The sequence below is a fragment of the Sinocyclocheilus grahami genome, unplaced genomic scaffold, assembly GCF_001515645.1.
Source record: "Sinocyclocheilus grahami isolate Dianchi unplaced genomic scaffold, SAMN03320097.WGS_v1.1 scaffold79.1, whole genome shotgun sequence".
Lineage (NCBI taxonomy): Eukaryota > Metazoa > Chordata > Actinopteri > Cypriniformes > Cyprinidae > Sinocyclocheilus > Sinocyclocheilus grahami.
In genome coordinates this window covers 1,043,716-1,065,586 of record NW_015505258.1, presented here as the reverse complement: position 1 = coordinate 1,065,586, position 21,871 = coordinate 1,043,716, and the positions used below count along the sequence as shown (strand labels likewise).

At 36.7% G+C, this 21,871-nt stretch overlaps 1 protein-coding gene and 1 long non-coding RNA gene across 3 annotated transcripts; both read right to left on the bottom strand.

Annotated features, from left to right (window-relative positions):
- Positions 1-1,247: 1,247 nt before the first annotated feature.
- On the bottom strand, positions 1,248-20,379 carry LOC107586246 (ovostatin-like). 2 transcript variants are annotated; one of them, XM_016273513.1, is made up of 20 exons: positions 20,231-20,379; positions 19,848-20,028; positions 19,570-19,726; positions 18,827-18,879; positions 18,686-18,706; positions 18,351-18,516; positions 18,174-18,258; positions 17,968-18,085; positions 17,749-17,869; positions 17,550-17,659; positions 17,295-17,465; positions 16,970-17,203; positions 16,651-16,863; positions 16,415-16,564; positions 15,050-15,175; positions 14,850-14,943; positions 14,014-14,137; positions 13,512-13,686; positions 1,429-1,479; positions 1,248-1,358 (listed from the first exon to the last, which is right to left on the bottom strand). In XM_016273513.1, the coding sequence occupies exons 1-20, from the start codon at positions 20,314-20,316 to the stop codon at positions 1,257-1,259; spliced, it is 2,538 nt and encodes an 845-aa protein (XP_016128999.1). In that variant the 5' UTR covers positions 20,317-20,379; the 3' UTR covers positions 1,248-1,256. The 2 variants fall into 2 exon arrangements, with proteins under 2 accessions (XP_016128999.1, XP_016128998.1); XM_016273512.1 differs by having other exon boundaries at positions 1,429-1,568; positions 13,601-13,686; positions 20,231-20,378.
- Positions 2,819-4,826, bottom strand: LOC107586249 (uncharacterized). Its single transcript, XR_001609337.1, has 3 exons — positions 4,763-4,826; positions 4,566-4,671; positions 2,819-3,333 (listed from the first exon to the last, which is right to left on the bottom strand). It is a non-coding gene; the product is annotated as an uncharacterized lncRNA (long non-coding RNA).
- Positions 20,380-21,871: the final 1,492 nt, after the last annotated feature.

The window sequence follows — 21,871 nt, the reverse complement described above, 5'->3', positions numbered from 1 at the left end:
TGGTGGATTGTAAACTTGGAACTAAACGCTCACTGCCATGATTGGCTAACATTTGTGTATGTTTGACAGTGTACGTCCTAAAATGCATAAATACCAAATCAAACAAACTGTTCAACAGACAAAGCAATAGTAATCACGTAATAAAAACAGTCAATCACACTGTAATGTTGGATCCAAAATAGCCGGCACAGTATTGTCCTTTAGTTTTCCCTTCATTGTCCTCTTAGTTTTCTCAGTTCATGACCCCTTTAAGTCATAATCATTCTCTAGTCTTTTGACTTCAAGTTTGTTCTTAAGTACTTCACAGTGAAGTTGAAAATTCAATTTTGTCCCAGTGATCTTTGCAATCTCCCTCAATCTTAGCATCAATGCTCAATGTTTTAGTTTCAGTAGGAGTGGGATTGATGTAGAACTGAGCGACCTGAGATAGTCAACATGAACAAACAAAAAAAATGAATCATATCATAGCAGAACAGCCATAAAATGCTAAGAGAGGAAAGAGGAAAAGTGAGTGTGAGTCAATAAAGCTGAACGCACTACAGACCTGCACAGACACACAGGCTGAGCCCTTCGCTTCAATGCTGTATTTGGCTGGAACGTTCTGCAGCTGCTTCTCCTGGTACAGTAACTTGTTGTCCTGATTGACATCAAAGTGGTGAGTGTCTGCTGCTGACTGTACAGTCACTGTGCTGGAGCCGTCAGAGCTGAACACTTTGTTTAAAACACCAGCTTAAACCAGCTCATGACCAGCTTAAACCAGCTCAAACCAGCAGCCATGCTTCAAAACATACCTAACCAGCATATGCTGTTTATTTTTCAACAGGGACATATCAGTCATCAGCAGAGAAACACTATGATGCTAAATTTTGTCTGCAGACAAAACCTTTGGACACAGTAACCAGCTGTAGGTCTCTGTCTTCTCAGTTCCTTCAGCCTGCAGAATAAAACAGTAACATCAACACATCATACTGACATAAGCAGCATTAGGATCATGGAGAAATTACGTCTAAGAGCCATTTGACGTGCGCTGACCTGTACAAGCAGACTCCGTGTGACTGTGTCAATGCGTCCTCTCTCTGGCACGCTCACAATCTCATTGTCACACACAGTCTGGGACGCCTCTGCCTCTGCATTGACTGTAATATTCAAGACTCCTACAACACAAGACATGTACGTGAATATACAACAGACACAAACACTGAGAAACAATGATTCAGACAGGAAAACTCACCGAGAACAGGAGGAGTGAGGATCCATTAAAAGGTTTTTCTTCCATTAGCACATAGACAGGATGAATACTGATCATCAGAGGAGGCTTTGAGAGTGTAGTCTGAGGAAGGAGCTGGAGTCACTTTAACCTGTCAGTCAAACACACATGATTAGTGGCATATTTGATATGATTGGATAAGACTGAGTCTGAAATCTTACCATGATGCACTTGGACAGATAGTTGAAGACAGTGGCCTTCAGCTCAAATATCTCCCCACGGATGATGGAGTAAGGCAGAGAGAGCTCCAGGAAGAAGGGCTGGAAAACTGTCAGCTGAGCAGGAGGAGCCAGACCCAGACCTTTGGAGGACAGAGTGTCCCAAGAGGTGATAGTGTCAGGAACCTGAGCTGACATGTCCCTACCAATATTCAGCAGCTACCAAATTATCCCTAGCAATAATTTTGATCAAACAATTAAATAGCTGTATCCCTTCTAGCCTTAACGGAATAACAACGTGCAGTAAACAGTAAAACTGTTTGCACTACAAACCAGTGTGTTCATAATTGATAATACATTAAAATAATATGGTAAGACACAGCAGTTTTCAATATCAAGCAACGAAATTGCTGTTTTGTACAGCTAAATATAGCTGGATGCGGATGAGAGCAGAAGCTAGACCCATAAAATTTACAAATGTCCGCACCCGCTCTTACGGCAAGAAAAAGGTGGATATTCACAGATTTGAATTTCCCGGATCAGTAACTCGTGAGCTGAACAAGTAACACTTCTTTTCAATCGTAGTAACGTATACAATGAGCTACAACCGAATTTTCCTTGAATCGAGCCTTCCTCCGCACTGGACAAAACATATTGATCTCTATGCGCAGGCGGCGGAGAGAAGTCCAAAGGGACCCGATGCAAAGTGCAAAACCCCAAAATCATTACTACAAAAATAGTCAACAACTTCAATGTTACAAACTGTAGTGTCACTAAATTCAATTTACATATCAATGGTCTCTGGTTATCCTACATCACTTATTCTGAACAAATGTGCTTTTGCTAAATGTTCATATTTTATATAAAAAAAATAAAATAAAATCAGTAACTTTATACTGTTATTAAAAAATATTAAATAACTTTTTTTTAAATTTACTGTATCACACTGTACTATAACCAAATTCAGTGTACACATCAGTGCTCTCCTGCTGGTTTTATTACAACACTTAGTTTGCAAATAAATTGCTTTTGCATAGCTTCACTATAACACGCTTTACTGTCACCAAATTCTGTTCATACATCAGTGCTCTCCTGCTGGTTATACTGTAACACTTAGCTTGAAAAAAAATGCACTTGCATAATTTTTAATGATTTTTATTGTGAAGAATTCAAAACCATCACTGTTATTAGAAGGGGAAAAAATCAATAGTTTCACTGTTATGCAGTCAAATCCAGTTCACTGTTCTCCTTGGTTATACTACAATACTTAGTTGCGTTTGCATCATTTTTATGATTTTTTCAACTTTACTGAACTTCGAAACTTAAGCATTCCGTTAAAGAGGGGCTGGCACCAGTAACTGTGGAATTCGAAGTAGTCTATGGGTGCTTCTTATTTCTTATTCGTGCCTCCTTGTTTCCTTTCTTTGCTTCTTCTCCTCGCGTCTTAGTCCCCCCTTCTCCCTGGCTGCACCCGAAAGCTGAAAGATGCCACCTTCGGAGGATGCATTACAAAGTAGGAAAGCAATAAGGCATGTCTGAATCCAATGTCAGCTTCACTTCCTGTCTCCTTCACCTGATCGATTTTTGAAGGCAGCATAGATTTATAGAGCAGCATTTTCCTGGGATGCTCTGAAAACGTTACAGTTTATTGTACAATATTTTGGTGGTTTCATTATTTTTACAACATTAAAATGATTTATTTTCTATGATAAGATCAAACATGTTCTGTTAAAAGACAAGAACAAATTACAAACAAAATTGTGAGTGCCACTGAGTACACATTTGAAAATGCACATGAAATAAACCAATGGCACTGAAAATAACTGCTCATACTGTATTATGAGCTGCAGAATTGAAGGGCATGACCTCATTGACAGTGGAAGGAGTACTCTGTCTCAGACTGATCACCTGAAGGAAGAAGGTAACATCAACACACAAATTAATAGAAGAATAGAAGTGGTAACACTTTATAATAACTTTCATTAATAAATCATTTACAAACATTATGTACTGCTTAATGAATCATTAGTTAATATATATTCTCATATCTAAAAACGTGAAATAATGTGCTTGTTAATGTTTACTAATAAATGTATTAAACATTACCTAATAATTAACATTTCATGTAAATTAAAATGCTTACAAATGTCATTAAGCTTCTAATTCATATGATCATGCACATCTTGAAAATCTATAAATGATTTGATCAGTTCTTATACAATGAAACACAACACTTGCTGCTGTTGAGGTGTGATACGGGTAGAGTTAGGGACAGGTTTGGTGGTACGGGTAGGTTTAAGGTTGGGTAAGTGGTCAGCAGTGTACAGGGTCAATTTGATTACTATAAGAGAACACGATTCAATCTGTTTATATTGCATTGTTTTGATAAATTAAGTATTTTCGTGAAAATTGGTTTCCCCCCCTCCTGTTGATGTATGATTCAAGGAATATTCTGTTTAATGATTCACAATAGCATACTAATGTAAGTGTTGAGGCAATAAAAACATGCTTTGCACCCAAATCGCAATGTGTCTTTACCAAGCATTTAGCTTAACTTAACTAACAACCCTTTACACAAAAGTTGTTACAGTAGCTAAAAGTCCAGTGCCAATAAAGATGCTAAAAATATTAGTAAATGTTTATAAACATTTACAAATGATGAATAATCTAAACTTTTGATTGGGTACTGCAAAAACATGAATACATGTTTTGTGAAGATGTGAAAATAGGGTCCATCAAAATGAAAATAATTGCCATCGAAATGACTGCTCATAAAGGTACTAATGATCAGTAAAGGTTTATAAACATTTACAATTGATGAATAGTATCCACTATAGATTGGGTACTGCAAAAACATTAACAAATAATTAATAAATGATTTAAGATGTGCAAATAGTAGAAGTCTACACAACAAACAAAGACCAAATATATCACCTTTACAGACTGTGATTATGAGTTAATGAATATATTAACATGAATAGTTTGTGAAGTGCTTAAAATGAATAATCACGCTATATTTTCACAACATTTGTAAATGTAAAAATGAGCATTAGCTAATATGTGAACTGAAGTTTAATGACACTTTAAACTTAAACGGTATCTACCTTTACATTTTTCTGAATGTTAAAATAAAATCTTACTTGTTTGGTAGTAATCATACACTTTGACCACTGCTGGCTTGAGATTCTTCACTGGAAGAACTTGTTTCATTTGCATCTTGTAATTCATAGAAATATCTTTTGGAATCTGCAGGAGGATAAACAAAAATACATATACAGTAACAGTCATGGAAATTATTAAATACATGTTAATTTGATAAATGTTATTATTTATTTACCTCTGTTAAATAAACTATGACATGGTCTTCTTTTGTGTCAACCCGCTCCACATACTTCTGAGCAAGTACTGCTAAACTAAATGACGTTCTAAGCTATAGGGAAAATATAATTATTAATATGAAAATATGATGATGATGGTTTTTTTTTCTTTGTTTTTTTCCCCCTGTTTTTGCAAAGTAAAGCAAACATGCAAGGAAACAGTAGTAAAAACGTGTAAAAGTATCTACCTTTACATTTTTCTGAATGTTAAAATAAAATCTTACTTGTTTGGTAGTAATCATACACTTTGACCACTGCTGGCTTGAGATTCTTCACTGGAAGAACTTGTTTCATTTGCATCTTGTAATTCATAGAAATATCTTTTGGAATCTGCAGGAGGATAAACAAAAATACATATACAGTAACAGTCATGGAAATTATTAAATACATGTTAATTTGATAAATGTTATTATTTATTTACCTCTGTTAAATAAACTATGACATGGTCTTCTTTTGTGTCAACCCGCTCCACATACTTCTGAGCATACATTATTCCTGAACCAAATAGTGTTCTAAGCTATAAGGAAAATATAATTATTTATATGAAAATATGATGTTTTTTTTTCCTGTTTTTGCAAAGTAAAGCAAACATGCAAGGAAACAGTAGTAAAAACGTGTAAAAATTAGTATGTCTTAAAGTGACCCTATTATGGATTTTTGAAAATTACCTTTCATGCAGTGTGTAACACAGCTATAAGTGAATGAAAACATCCTGCAAAGTTTTAAATCTGAAAGTGCACCGTGTATAAAGTTATTGTCTCTCAAACGAAAGAGTAGACTCTGAATCATTGAAATGAGTCGTTTTTAAAAACGAATCCCAAGTCGTTTCATGTTGATGTCAACATGAAACATTAGCATATTGCCCGCCGCCCTCTTGTTGGTCTTTTCGTTGGTTCCATTCGGTCTGAATGAAAATGCAAATTCATTCTTTGCCACTAGGTGCCGCTTTTGGAGCAGTAAAAATAGCGGTTTCCCCAGCAACGGCTGTACACAAAGCAGCACTGCACTCACAAACGCTGCTTTTTCAGGCATTACAGTCATGATTGAAATGAAAATGAGACCAATCGGAATCACCGCAGATTAGCATCATGCAAAGGAGGGGTTTGGAAAAATGAATCATTGAGCGAATCGTTTGGGAGTCATTGAGCAAGTAAGGTAAAAATAAATGCATATTATAAGACAATGAAAGTGTTTTTTGACCTTGCATGCATGTCAACCTGTTGTTGGGGACTCCCAAAACCAAAATATTAACCTTTCATTACCCATAATAGGGGCACTTTTGATACACAATTACTTTATACACCCAAACGCACCATTGATGTATCAGCTGTGAATCCTGATAAGATTTTAATATCCACAATGAGCATGTTAGTTGTTTTCTGGGGACCACCGTACCTTAAAAAGAGAAAATTAACAGGCCTGATTTAATGCTAAAAACACAAAGAAACAGGAGCACAACGTATGCATTTAAACCAGCAGATGCATCTAAATTTTTTTTCTAAGTAATTACAGCATTTTACAACTGATACTACTGAGAAATAACTTTTCAGATTGTCAGTAATTTTAGGCATTCACTAAAGAGGTTTATACACCTTAAAACAAAACAGTAGTCATAATAATAATCTAAATCTGTTTTTACTTGACATTGAAGTTCAAAATGAAATTTTGTTCCAATGTTTTGCAATCTCCTTCAAACTTAGCATCAATGCTCAATGTTTTAGCTTCAGTAGGAGTGGGAATGTTGTAGAACTGAGCCACCTGATAGAGTCAACACAAACAAAAAAACATTTACAATCCATCTCACAGCAAAATAACCACAAAATGCTAAGAAAGGAAAGAGAGAGATTGAGTGTGAGTCAATGAGCTAAATGCACTACAGACCTGCACAGATCAAACAAAAACAATAGAAGAATTGCGGAGCTCAGCGTCCTTGCTGCCATTTGCGGCGCCATGCTGATGGGTGTTGCTGGCCATGGTGAAATGTGTTCAGTAATGTGATTTTTACCCGGTTGTCCTGATTGACATCAAAGTGGTGAGTGTCTGCTGCTGACTGTACAGTCACTGTGCTGGAGCCATCAGAGCTGAACACTTTGGTGGCATACAAAGACAGAGCCTGAAGAGCCACCACTGTGTCCTGAGAAATAAATGTGTTCAGTAATGTGATTTTTACCCATTATTCAGCAATCATGTGTTTGATTTGAGTAGTTTGAGTCACCTGTGTGGAGGAGAATCCTCCATAGGCATTCTGCTGCTTCACAAGCCAGCTGACAATCCTGTTAGCAAAGCCCAGATCAGCTGTAGTGAGTGAATCTGCAGTGAGAGCAGCTAGCAGCACATATGAGCTGATCTCCACTGCCAGAGAATCAGAGTCATCAGCAGATGCAGACTGAGACCAGTGGAGACGAGACCCTTTAGGACACATGGACAAAAGAGACACCAGTAGCTCAACGAGTATGAAAAGACAACAGAAATTAATCAGAAAAAAACTCTTACCCTCTGAAATAGCAACATCCTCCAGTTTCTTGAAAAGCTGCTGTCGAGTGTCCGTGTCTCTAGCCAGACTGAAAGTGTAGGCGAGCAGAGCAGTGATGTAAGTGTTTTTGACATCCTCAATGATGGACTTCAAGCATGATAAACCTTTAGTGACAACAGGATCCTGAGAAACAGAGAAACAGCCGCTGTGAGCATTATTTTTCTATGAGATTATACTGTTTCCTTACTTTACTTTACCAGATGAACTTACTGTGACTGGAGTTTCCAGTTCAAGCAGTGATGCAGTTATGTAGGCAGTCATGGTCACATTATCATTCACTCCACCCTGGAATATATATTAGAGGAACAAAGAAAATATTTTTGTGATAGAAGGGAATTGTTTCTGTGATAATGTTTAGTGATAACACACCTTCATTCTGTTGTTGAACAGTCTTCCCTGTTGGATAAAACAGCCGTCTGAATCCCGTCTGCTTATTAACCATTCCTTTGCACTCTGAATAATTTGTGGATCAATAAATATGTATTTCCGTGCTTTGCCAAAAGACCTCAGGACAAAGGCAGTCAACCTGTTGTTTGAAAGTTTTCATTTAAATAATGTCATTAGTTGTTTCAGTTGATTAAATTAGGCCTGTCAAACAATTAATTGCGATTAATAACATCCACAGAGTTCCCACTCTTTCATGAACACCAGATTCAAGGACTTTCAATGACTTTAAAGCACCATTTATTTTATATCAAGCACCTATAAAATTCACACCTCAGAATATGTAGTGTCATGAAAGACCTTACAGTACTTAACATTTCACTTACACTTAACATTTACATTAAAAATTTCAGAGTAATAATGTTTTGAATGTGTAGGTTTCATAAATTTAGACCGTTTTGAGCAGTCGTGTTCAAAGGAATTTAATGAAATCCATTGAAGTCAGTACTGGTGATAAAATTCAATTTCTAAAATATTGATAAAATATGCGTCAAACTGAATTTTGCTGTAGTTTTTGTACAAGATTTAAATTTGAAAGAATTTCTAAATTTTTAAATTAATAAAAAGTGGTTAAATGTTGTAATAACATGGTAAAACCTGTTAACATTAAAAATGTGCACATTTACTCAAAAGATGCGTTACTCATTAATAAATAAACTCAAGTCAAAATAATTTTGTAAATTACTTTTTATTGTAAATCCCATTTTTTCATCTTTGACCTAGGAATGCAGCTCAAACATGCAGCTGCTCAAAACGTCAGTATTTTTGAAAATATTTTATGAGCATTTATAAACCTTGTACATGTGCAAATCTGTAAAAAAAATATAAAGAAAAAAAAATAGGACTTTCTATTTGCTTTTAAACTGTAAACACTTTTCACTAAGCTGTTTTTCCAATTTTTCAAGTTCTACATTTTCTCCTTAGCTCCATGTTGCAGTACGTTTTGGGAGTTCATTTTTAGTCCATCTCCTATCCTGAAAAGTCTGTCTTGCAGAGACTGACAAAAATGAGCTCCTAAAACGTACTGCCAGATTCTGGAAGATCAATTCTTCAAACAGTGGTACAAGAGGATGGTGCTGGTTCTACAAGAGTCACTCTCAACTTATCTGTCCATAAAGCCTATAAAAATAGTCTTCATGTATTTCACAACACTTCAGAATGTTATTCTTATTAAGTAGGGGTCATTTTTAAGGATTTTTTTACCCAAGAAAAGTCTCTGAGAACCTGACACCTTGTAATTATGGAGACTCAAGGTTGCAGTTCTGGAAAAGAGTGGCACTGGAGACTAAAAGGTTCCTGATGGTTTCACACTTAATTCTTCATTCTTTTGCAGTTAACATGCTCTTTTCTTCTCCACCTGTTTTTTCTGACCCCGCTGACCCAATGAGCCTTTTGCTGACCAATGGTCATGCCTTAACTTTGAAATTTCTGTATTGCATTAGTTTTTAATATTTTTCATGGGGATTTAATCATTTTTGACTTCTCAGACTGAGTTAATTCTCATTTTTGGCTCATTTCATCTGTAAAAGAAAACCTGCCTAATAATTCTGCACACTTTAATAAGGAGTTTTTTATTTCCAGCCTTCATGTACAATTATATATCACTTCTAAATTATTAAATACAAAAATAATAGTAGTTATTAAGATTGATGTGGTTTGGAATTGGTCAAATGTGCTTGGAAAAAAATATGATCAGAATATCAATGTGCCTAATAATTATGCACACACTGTAAGATTGTGCGCATGATCGCGAAATCAAAAGTGAAAGTGAACAGCAAACGCTCATTCAAATGCGATTTCAATACCCTGCATATTGATAGCAGCTCCCTGATGTGCGAAAATAATATACAATATTCCGTCATCTGTCATCGCGTTATAAGTGCGGAACCTGCGGCAATGAGTACAACTGCTATTAATAGCCGCAATACCGCACCGAAATTCAAGTCCTGCTCTGTGTTCTCTGCTAATAACCCGACTGTGAATGATGTGAGCGGTGTCACATATGTTGTCACTGAGAAGCTGGAGCCGTGGCCGGGAATGATTTTTGGTGTGCTGGCAGAACAACAACAACAATGCGCTACATGTTTCTTTTCCCCCAAATTTTTTTTTCCAATTGACGGAAATCCGTCGTAGGGACGGAAATCCGTTGTAGGGATGGAAAACTTTAATCCCTACATAAACACAATTTATTTCAAATTTAATTCAAGCACTTTCAAGGACCTATGTTTGTTTTCAAGTACATTCCAGGCCTTGAATCCATATGTCTGAAATTCAAGTACTTTCAAGAAGCGTGGGAACCCTGCATCCAAAATAAAAGTCTGTGTTTACGTGTATGTACTGTGTATATTTATTATGCATGCATGTATATATTTAAAGCTGCAGTCTGTAACTTTTTGCAAGAAATAAAGAGAACCGAATGCATCTTGCGGAAGAACATTGTAGCCGGAGCTACTTTCTTTCTGTTTATGTCTATAATAAATCACGCAGATACTGGGGCTACTCTGCTGGAGTTACTATCAGAATCAGTCTAAAATAGTCTGAATATAAAAACTTATTATAGGTGTACTGTATTGATTCAGGATAAGCCAGAAACACGGTTTGGAATATGGATTCATGATCATTTATTATATACATTTTGTAAATTTTGAGCACAAAATAAGTTACGGACTGCAGCTGTTACATGTTTCTTGTGTGTGTTTTGGCCCTGTCTTCTGTGTGCCTTCATAACCTTAATAGCCCTTGTGTTTCACTTGTGCTTTGTCAGTTGTTGAATGTTATTGGTGTCATTTCTACCCGTACTTTGGTTCTTTGTTCCCAGTGTTTCCGGTTCACTTTGTCGTCTTATTAAACTACCTGCACCTAGATCCACACCTCAGCCTGTTTCCTCCAGCTACCCCACATAACAGAACAACCGACCATAACCATGGATCTAGCAGGTATGAAACTTAATCTCTTGCGCCAGGGCGAGCGTTCCCTCGTGGACCACACCCGTGAATGTTTGGACTTGGCATATCACACAGATGTTCTGGACAATTCTTCGATTTCCTTTTATTACTGTGGACTTAATGAATATCATAAATCACAACTTACCCTATTGTTGGTCCTCGAGGGAGTTTTCGTGATTTTGTGGAGCGGGCTTTGCAGCTGAGTGGTTCCCCCTTCACCATGGGTGAGGTGGAGGAGGATTTCACCATCACCGCTCAGCCATCTGTTAAACATTTTTTGGGGGAGCTAAGTTCCTCAAGCTCCGGCGAACGCGGAGCTTGGGCCATCACTAATGTTAACTGCCTACAATATCTCTGCTGCTGGACCCGACTTGGGGTGGATGAGACTGGTGTCCAGTACGGCGGACCCGCTGCTGACATCTGTGTGAGCAGCCAGCATCCCAAGGCCTTCACCAGCCATTACGCACACAAGCCCCCCAGCCGCTACGCACTTTATCTCACTGGCCTCAGCACTCTCAAGCCTGCCGGCCACTACGTACTCTAGCTCACCGGACTTGGCACTCTAAAGCCTGCCGGCCGCTACGCACTTTAGCTTTCCGTCCTCAGTCCTCTCAAGCCCCCCAGCCGCTACGCACTCTAGCTCGCCGGCCTCAGCACTCTCAAGTAGTGTTGCTGTCGTCAACGGAAATTATGACTAAATATCGTCGTCAACGAACCTTTATCACGTGATGAAAACGAGATGAGATGCAACGTAAATGCTGGTCATGTGACGATGACTATAATTAAATGTATAATGCAATATTGTTGATGAATAAATGTGGTTTACAAAATAAAAACTATGCTAAAATGTCTCTTCACTTTCGTTGACCAAAATGAGACGAAACTAAATGTTATAACATTATTTCATCTCATTTAGTCGCGTTATTATTATTATTTTGCAGTATTTCTGTTTCCTGTGTCTCACTTCAGGGGCTGCATCAGGTCGTCACTTCACTTCCTCAAGCCCCACTCGCGGCATTATTTAGAAACACTGCATCTATTATATAATATCCATTTCTAATGTCGCCAATAATTAGAGATGCACTGAAATTCTGGCTGCCAAAAATGAGTTCACTGCTCAGGTTTCACTTTCACGTGGTGTGACGCTCTGTGTATTATCCCGCTCTATGCGTGTGTGTGCTCCGCTCAGTCGCTCACGGCCCATGTGAGTGCTCCACTCGTATACTGTTCATGCTCATCAGAACAGCAAAGTCCACTCAAAGATCAAGCTGACAGAAAACATCTATGTAGTACAGTATTGTTTCTGTCTGCAATAGCCCTACTGTGCTGTAACATGGTGTGGTATATGGGCAACTCTGGTAACGCTGCCCTCTCATTCATTGATCTGCTAACCGTTACGCTCACGTGTCCTCTGATAATAGCTTTCTAGGATTAAACATTATTTGGATAATTGTTAAAAAAATTTTTTTTTTAAAAACTCTCTTAATAGCCCTACTGTGTGTTAGACCTACCCGAAAAACTAAAAAGCAATTTATTTAATTTGTAGGCCTATCGTGATTTTTTTTTAAATTTGTGCTATCATTAGTAATTTCTTTATTTGTTCTTATTTTATTATTAACTGCTTAGCCTCCTTGTCATTTTTTTATTCAAATCAAAGTTTTAAATCAAGCTATCTCGTGCTACTGCAACAAAATTACCCAACTGTAAAATCAAAAATACACTGAGTGAGTAAAACTTTGTTTAATTACCATTATAACTAGCTATCTCACAATGTTTACATATGAATACAAGCCTACATTAAAATATGTCATATAAATTGGTCTCTTCATTAAAAATTAGCTTACTGATTGCCACCTTTGATAGACACATTTTTTTAATAATATTAAAAATATCTGTATGACATTATAATCTGCAGTTCTTCCCTGTTGTACCGAATATCTATACTTTTCAAATTATCACATCGAAGTTAGAAATTCTAATATTGTGACAAAATTAATTTTGTAGGGCGCCACAAATTTGTTAAAATTTCCAAAGGGTGCTGCGACTAAAGAAAGGTTGGGAAACACTGATTTAGAAGACGAAAACAAAACAAAGTTAAGTCTGACACCGAGAAAGGGACCGATGGCTGGCCGGCCAGCCGGGGTTCGTCTTTATTTAAATTTGTGTGTGTGTATAATAAAATTTTATTTTGGATAATAAAAGTCGGTGATTACTTGCGATTAATCATTTGACAGTCTATACATAAATTGTTGAAACTAAATACCATCTATGTAAAGTAAAAATACACATTTTAACTTTGTAACTATGTAGGAAAAAAGTGAGAGTGAAAAGTTACAAATATTTACCATGTATTCTCATCACCGTATCCAAATGTGCTGTATGCACCACTAATATGTCTGTAGTTCATCTGTCTCTGGTATCCTGTTGAGTTCAAACATTCTGGGTTGATCAAGTGTTTCTGAAGTCAAATGTATTGTGACTTAATTTCTTAGTATTTCAGTATTCTCTTGACATGATTGATTTCTCTCACCGCTCTTAAGGAAGCCGGTGGCTCTCTCTCGGATGGCTGAGGTGAGCTGCTCTGTGTTTTCCAGATACTGCAGAATGTAAATATTGGGAGGAAGAACAGCCATGTTTTGTTCTCCACAGCCGTACGGCATCCGTAATAATCCGTGAAGATTGCTCAGTGCACGACCCAATATATCTCCTACAAACCAAACACCAATGAAACACTACATTTTAGAAACCCAAACAAAAACGTTTAATTCCTGCTTGCAGCTCAAATATCTCCCCACGGATGATGGAGTAAGGCAGAGAGAGCTCCAGGAAGAAGGGCTGGAAAACTGTCAGCTGAGCAGGAGGAGCCAGACCAAGACCTTTGGAGGACAGACAGAAGGCCTCCGTGTCCCAAGAGGTGATGGTGTCAGGAACTGTGACAGGAACCTGAGCTGATCCAGAGTCCCTGTGTTGAAATTACAACAGTATTTGATTAGACTTTTAAGATGTTGTTTTGTTTTTACAACATTCAGCACAGATATAAAACACTGATAATCTGATTCATAGTAGGTCTCTAGTATGTCTAATTTTCGTCAGTCCGAATGAATCCAATGAAAGTTCTGTTTATATGAACCCTAAACTTTGCAATCCAGTTCACATATTCGTTTACATGTGCATTTATGTATTCTGAACACAATCTCATTGCATGTGCAGTGCCAAGAGAAGCATTACAAGTATTGTGGTTTTAATATGATGTTAAATGATGTTGACAGATAACAACATTGTCACTAACCCAACTGCAGCAAGTTGCCAAATCCATGTTTCAGGAAAGACAGTACGAACTGTCACTTCAACAGATGAGTCTCCTTCATTCAAATCATGCGCTATACCAGTTCGACTGTAATAATTAAGCATCCCTACAAAAAAAGCACACGATATGATGTGATACCTAAATCAGAACAATTTAGTTTAGCAATTTAGTACAGAACTACTGTCTCATATCTCTGTCACATTATACACTTTCTGAAATATCTAAACTATATTCACAACATTGAGTTCACAACATTAAAACTACCTACAGTATATTATTTTTTAATGACATCATTTCAACCATGATGATATTCTCCCTTTTGCTGTTTATAGTTATTTAGTTAAATTTATTTTTTTGTAATATGCTAATAAATTTAAATCAGTTTTTTTTTTTTTTTATCAAGGGGCCTATAAATAATTTATAACTTTATGAATAAAGTTGAATTGAAAAAAAAAGCTAACATCAAATAGCGTGAAGGAACAGATACACTGTCAACAAAATACAAAGTATAATAATAAGTATAATAAGAATATAAAAGCCAAACTTAAACATATTGTCTTTATAAGTTCACACTTTTCTCACAGAATAAATTATCCTTTACATTTTGGGAGGTGTATCTCTTGCAATTATTACCTTGATGTCACAAATTTTGAGAACTGCTGATTTAAATAACTTTATAGATCAGACAAATGTCACAAAACAAAGAGTCATTTGTGCTCTTGCAGTGCCATTATTAAAAAGTGCTTAATAATGGTGAATTCCAGTCATATTAAATCGTTGATAGCAAATGCATGCATTAATGAACTCATAGATATTACCTTCAACTTCATATCTGTGATAAGTCAAGCCCTTGTATGACAGACACTTAGGGACTCGCACAGCCAAATTTGTAGCCATTTTCAGCCCCACACTCTGTCCAACAGCAAAATGAACCACATTAAATGTAACATAAATAAAATACAAATTTTTGTAGCTGTCAGAATAAGAGGAATTTTACACATATTAATCCACTTGTTACCTTTAAGGATTCATAGGCGTTGTCTGTCAGTACAGCTCGACGGGGTCTCACATGCAGACACGCCTGCTCATCTTCAACGCTGTAAGGATAATTTGACACTGATTGCACTGGCAGCAGGTTGAAGATCTGTAATGAGAGCACATTCACACTAAATAATTCGTGTCAGGGTACCTCTTAATCTTTATGTTGCGGTGGGAAAGAAAATTAGGTTTAAAGGGATAGTTCACCCAACAATGAAAATTACCCCATGATTTACTCACCCTCAAGCCATCCTAGGTGTATATGACTTTCTTCTTTCAGACGAATACAGTTGGAGTTATATTAAAAGATGTCCTGGCTCTTCCAACCTTTATAATGGCAGTGGATAGTTGTCAAGACTTTGAAGCAAAATAAAGTACATCCATCCATCATAAAAAAGTACTCCACATGGCTCCAGGGGCTTAATAAAAACTTTCTGAAGTGAATCGATGCATTTGAGTACGAAAAATATCCATATGTACAAATTTATAAACCGTAATCTCTAGCTTCCGCTAACTGTCGTACGCACATTCACAAGAGAGTGGCGTTCCAGCGGATGATAGCTGTAGCGTAAGCTCCGGTGAGAATATGCTAGTCTCTCAAGGACTAAGTTTTGTTCACAACAAAAGAAAACCAGTCTCCTCTTGGCTTATATCGAAATCCTATGACAATTTTGTTTACAAATCCTCATTTTGTACTTCTAATTTATGACCAGTGTTTTGCTTTTGTTTGACACATGCACGACAGTTTGCGGAAGATAGAGATTACGGTTTATAAAGTTGTAAATATGGATATTTTTCTTAAACAAACACATCAATTCACTTCAGAAGGCCTTTATTAACCCCCCGGAGCCATGTGGAGTACTTTTTATGATGGAATGGATGCACTTTATTTTGCTTCAAAATCTAGACCAGGGATCCTCAAATCTGGCCCACGAGATCCACTTTCCTGCAGAGTTTCGCTCTAACCCTAATCAAACACACCTGAGCAAGCTAATCAATGTCTTCAGGATCATTAGAAAATCACAGGTAGCTGAGTTTGATCAGGGTTGGAGCTAAACTCTGCAGCGCATTGGCCCTCCAGGGCATGATTTGAGGAACCCTGATCTAGACCATTACCCACTGCCATTATAAAACTTGGAACAGCCAGGATATTTTTAAATACAACTTTGATTATATTCGTCTGAAATAAGAAAGTCATGTGTATATCATGGGATAATTTTTGGGTGAACTATCCCTTTAACACCCATGTCACCTTAAACAATAATGATGATTATAGTAGACAAGATTCATATATTCCAACTATGGAGACACAGATAATCAACATTGAATCTTAAAGCATTTACACCTTGTCAGTATCCAGACGTTCTCCTGGCTTCAGGATCAGGACACTCTTATCTACAGCACTGAGGCCGCACAGTGAACCAGGCTGAGCTGAGAGCTGGAGAGTGTTTTTCTCACCAGGAACTGCTTTAGCAGGAGAAAACTGCAGAGACACCTGTGACGACAACAGTAGGGTGTGTCATTTTAGTATTGAACCAGAATGACCGTGATTGTGTAAATGGGCAGATTATTTTTACATGCCTTGTTTTTGAAACACTTTTCAATGTCAAATGTTGTGCTACGAGCAACAACATTTTCACTGGGCAGAACACAGTAGGTCAGAATCTGCACTGCAGGAGCCAGATCTGCACCAACAGACAGTTTGAACGACACTGTGCCACTTGCTGCTCCATTAGAAGACTTCACTTCAACCTTCTCATATCCATGATGAACGATCACTCCTCTGGACACGACCTGAAACAGACAGATGACACTCCAATGACAAACTGACCAGTGCAGCCATACTGTTAACAAACAATGAATTCAACAGCGTAACAATGTACATACTGCACATTCTCACCATATAGACAATGTCAGTTTTGAAGCCTTCAACAGTCTCTCCAACAAAATAATACTTGATGGTCACTGTAAACTCAGCATCACACTGTAATGGTTGCTCAATATTTTCTATAATCAGTTCACTTAATGTTGGGGTGTATGGAGTGGCAGCCCGGAAAAGCTGAACTGTTTTACTATCCGTAGAGAAGAAAGGTGTTTTGTAACCATGATAATGAAATGCTGGATACACACTTGCCTGGAAAAAAAAAAAAGAATGTGCCAATATTTTCATGTAATCAAAACATTAACTGATTAAACACTTGGTGGATGAGTAGCAATTATCATACCATCAGATTAATATCTTTTTCAGGAAGACTAGACATATTAAGAGAGAAGCTGGCCAGTCCATCACTGTCTGTAGTGAGATTTAGGAGCAGTTTTGAGGACCAGGTTTCACCCTCCAAAAGATAAACCACTTTGTTTTGTATTGGTGCGCCTTTGAAATTTGAGAGTTTGATCTGTTAAAAATAAGATTTTGAAGGAATAAATGATTCTGTACATAGCAATGCTGTTAAACTGAGACAACCTGATCTTAGACTTACTTTTCCTTCTATAACTGATCCATGTTCATATGTTTTGGGCAGGTCAGTAAGTGTGCATTTGCCAATTTCATAAGTGAGAGATATAGTTTCAGATTTTGTCATGGTGATCTCTGTAAAATACAAATAGATGATGAGTGTGAAAATTACATTTGAATGAAATCAGATTTTAAAACTCTCATTTCAGTAATTAATAGCTCACCTGTTCCTTCTTCTGTGACTGTTGCTTCAACATGAAGAGAATTTTCTAGTCGATCATTGTATGTTGAGTTTAAAAAGGTAGATATATCTAAGGTATGGATGGCACAGCCTGTCTTTTTCATCTATTGGAAATGAATGAACACAAACACAGTGCCTAAGAGTGACTTAATAATCTGGATGTAGGAAATAAATGTCACATTTTGGTACTGCACTGACAAACCTCAGTGGTTTCATTCACACATATTGGACTGTGTTCGTCACGCCTGTAAGTGTAGCGTGGAATATCACGACACACTTTCACCCATGATTTACCAGATACAGACTGCCCGTACGTGTATCTGTGAAAAATGTACAAGACAAAGATGGATGGAAGAAAACAATCCTTTCTTTATGCTTTTAACACGTTTAAGTAAATATGCTACTCACTTTCCACAAACCTCAACTGCCATTAACTCATCATCTATGCTCACTGTCTCTGGTGCTGTAACAGTAACTTCAAACTTAGGCAAAACTAGAGGACGAAAGTTATAGTTATTATTAATCACATTTTGACTTTGTATGAAATTTGTCCCATGCAAACATTGCAAATAGTTTATTACTTACCATATTTTTTCACCTCAAAATCATGTGAGATCATCCGGTCACCAATATAAGCCTTCAGTCTGTACACACCTTGATGGCTTTCCGGGTTTAATTCATAAGAACGCTCCAAAATCCAGCTTGTTGAAGAAACATTTGTCCATTGACCAATTCTGTTACCTTTACTGTCCTATTTAATACCAAACACAAAGTGCAGGTAGTTACAGCCAGCTTTCATATGTTCTGATCAATAATAAAGAAATACAGAATAATTACAGAAAACACAATGCAAAAATCAGTCAGTGCCAGTGTTGTGCTCGTCATGAATGACTGTACAGAAGGAGGTTTTGTGTTCTTACCTCAAGTACCACTGTACTATACTGTAAAAAAGCAAATAGTAATTAAATAATTTTTAAAACTGATATGATTAAAAGCCAACAACATGTTTGTGTGTTGGACATATTTAAAAATAAAGAAAAGAAAAAAAACACATGCCAGACCTGCTGATCAAGCGGCGAAAAGTTTTTATCCAGGGTAACAACTCTAAAATTCACTGTGAAAACAAAAATGTGTGATAAATATAATTACAATCCCTGTTTATATTGTGATAAGCAGTATTTCAGATCTAATGGACAGTAAGCTGTAGCTATTCCTGACTGTAGCATCCAGTTTGTCCTGAACAGAATCCTGGGTTATCTTGCTAAACATTTTACGATGCTCATTCACTCAAAATTATAGGTCTTCTTTATCTTACATTTCTAATTCCTGGGTTTAATGTTCTATTTGTATTTTTGAAGAGTCAGTGTCATTGACTGCACGAATGTACTAACATGGCGACCTGTTTACATAAAGGCTCCAGCACTGCGCAGCCTCGTTTTATTGCAAACTGTACTATCAGGTTTTTCCTGAATGGACTTTTAGGTGGACTAAAAGATAAGAATAAAACACACTCTTCCTCAAGTTTTTTCCATCATCATTTGACATTTTTAATCTCAAAAGCTAGAACGACTGTTTATACAGCACACGGTTTTCCATTTTGTTTTTTCCATGACAGAGATATTTTAACACTGCATCGTTTTACACTGTACATGTTTGACATCACAAAGCCGGGTTAATATCAAACTGTGATGCTCAATATATTGTTTACTAAAATGTAGTTTTGTCAAGGAGGGGGTATAGGCCTATATTTGATGACACCAGCAGTATTTACAGTTTTTTAACCTTTTAAACATTCACAGCTCACCTGTCTGTCCTGGAATATAAATGGGTTTATCAGTCTGGATAAAGGTCAGAGGATGGTAAGATCTGAACATGACTTTTCTCTCTTCAGTCATCTTGAAAGACTCTCCTTGAAGTTCTACCTTCATTCTCTGCACTGATTCTGCTTCTACCAGAGGAGCCTGATGAGAAATAATATCCTGTATTCACAACCTCTGCAAACAGGCCATCTCAAAAAACTAGATGAATTATGATGAAACAAACATATTTGAGTATATTTATTATAATGTGCTGATGACAGACCTTGAAGTTAAAGCAGCGGTGAAACTCTTCCTCAGCTTTCTCCTGCAGCATTAAAGTGCTCTGGTCACCATGAACCACATAAATGTTCATGACAAGGCTTTCATTGGGCTTGAGAAGACTTGCACAAAGTTTGGCCTCAGATCCCGACTCGATCACTGCAGGAAATGTCACCGTGAAAGATCTGTAAAGATATAATAAGGCATTCAATCATTTAAGTAGTAAGATATCTTTTTTTTTTTTACATTTTCATGAAATGCTGAAATGGATTTTATTGCAAAACATCAAAGTTAATGTGTTGATGTAGTTTCCCCTTTTTAAAATGAGAAAAAGTGACAGACGATTTATATAGAAATTAAAACGAATAGAAACACTTAGTTACTTACGGCCCTGACGTTTGTCCATTGACACAGACAAGAAGGAGAGAGAACAGAAGGAGCCATTTCCAACAGCAGTTAATGTTCAGATCCATGATGACGAGTGATCAACCAGGTCTTGACATGAACTGAGCCGTCTCTTATAAAGGGAGTCTCATGCTAAAGGTGGTCCTTCAAAAACATTTGTATTGATTGTTTGATTAATGATTCAACCATGTAGGCAATACCATTTGAAAACCTCTACAATATTAGCACTACTAAAGCCTAAAAAATACATCTGTGCTACAGTAAATATTAAAGTATTATTTATGCAGTAAAATATAGATGACACATTATGTAATAATAACTTATACAGATATTTACAAAACATATTTTACAGTTTAACAACTCAAAGTTTGCAATGATTTTATGCTGCCATTATACGAGGAAATGTATATGTATTTTTATATTGTATTTTATATTGTTTTTAGTCATTCACAGCCTATAGAAAATGGTAAAATATACACATCATCATCATCTGAACAAACTATACACACACACAAAATACCCCTAGGGCTTCTGAACTCTTTCCAATGTCAACAAACAATACTGAAATCAAGGGTCAAGAATCACCTACACCCACTCAGAGTAAATGTTTCTTCATATCTGCAAATCCTTTGACCCCTTCTAATATGGCTTCTGAAACCTCAGCTCATTAAAATTTATAAATCTGTTAATACTCAAGATTCTACACCATGAAGATTTTTCCATGTTTGTTTGTTTGTTTTCCGTCTAGGATCTTATTTGTAACATTGGGATGGATATGCAGATTGGCAGATGCCACACAAAGACAGGAAAAGCGCAAGGTTTGACAAACCTTCTCATATATTATTGTGAGTTCTTCTGGTTTTTAGGAATAATAGTATTCTCTTTATTACTTGAGAGTGATGGGATGAGTAAAGTTTCTATGGAAGTCTGTTTCCACCAATGAATAAAAACAAAAAAAGGTAATTGTGAATATTATCTCATAATTATTTTTTTCTCACAATACTAACTTTTTTTCAGAATTGTGTGATATAAACTCACAATTGCGAGTTACAAAATCAGAATTGTGAGATATAAACTCTCAATAAAATCTTGCAATTGTGACTTTTATTTCTCAGAACTGCGAGTTTATATCTTAAAATTCTGAGAAAAAGGCCTGAATTGTGTGATGTAAACTCACATTTGCGAGAGAAAAGTCAGAATTGTGAGATAAAAATTCACATCCTGAGCAAATGGTGACCAATTGTAGAATGGGAATAGGTGTGGGACACCGAGAATCATCTCAGACAATGGGGTGTCAGAACTTCATTATCATACAGACCACAGCTGTTACGACAGGAGCAACTTCATTTACATTAAGGGTAGTAAACTGTAACCGTAACTGTATAAAACAATGGTTTGAGGGTTCATTCTGACTCTGTTGAATCCAAGGTACTAAATGTACATTGACGCTGCAATAAACAACTCATCATTTTTTCTTACAGTATCATCATAAAACATCTGATTCTGAAATATAATGTTTCTGTTACCGGCCTCAGACCTAGGGGATATCTGGGCCAGCAGCAAATGATACACAGGCGTTATGCACTGTGGATCGATGAATAAACTGTGAAAAACACGAGAGGA

Bases quoted from the DNA above. Each gene is read 5' to 3' on its own strand.
- LOC107586246 (XM_016273513.1), bottom strand. From the start codon at position 20,316: ATGGATCTGAACATTAACTGCTGTTGGAAATGGCTCCTTCTGTTCTCT. The intron at 15,176-16,414 runs GTGTAAATGCTT...CTCTCATTACAG, and splicing joins AACGTCTGGATACTGACAAG to ATCTTCAACCTGCTGCCAGT. The intron at 1,359-1,428 runs GTAAGATTTCAG...TTTGACTGACAG, and splicing joins ATCTGTCCAAGTGCATCATG to GTTAAAGTGACTCCAGCTCC.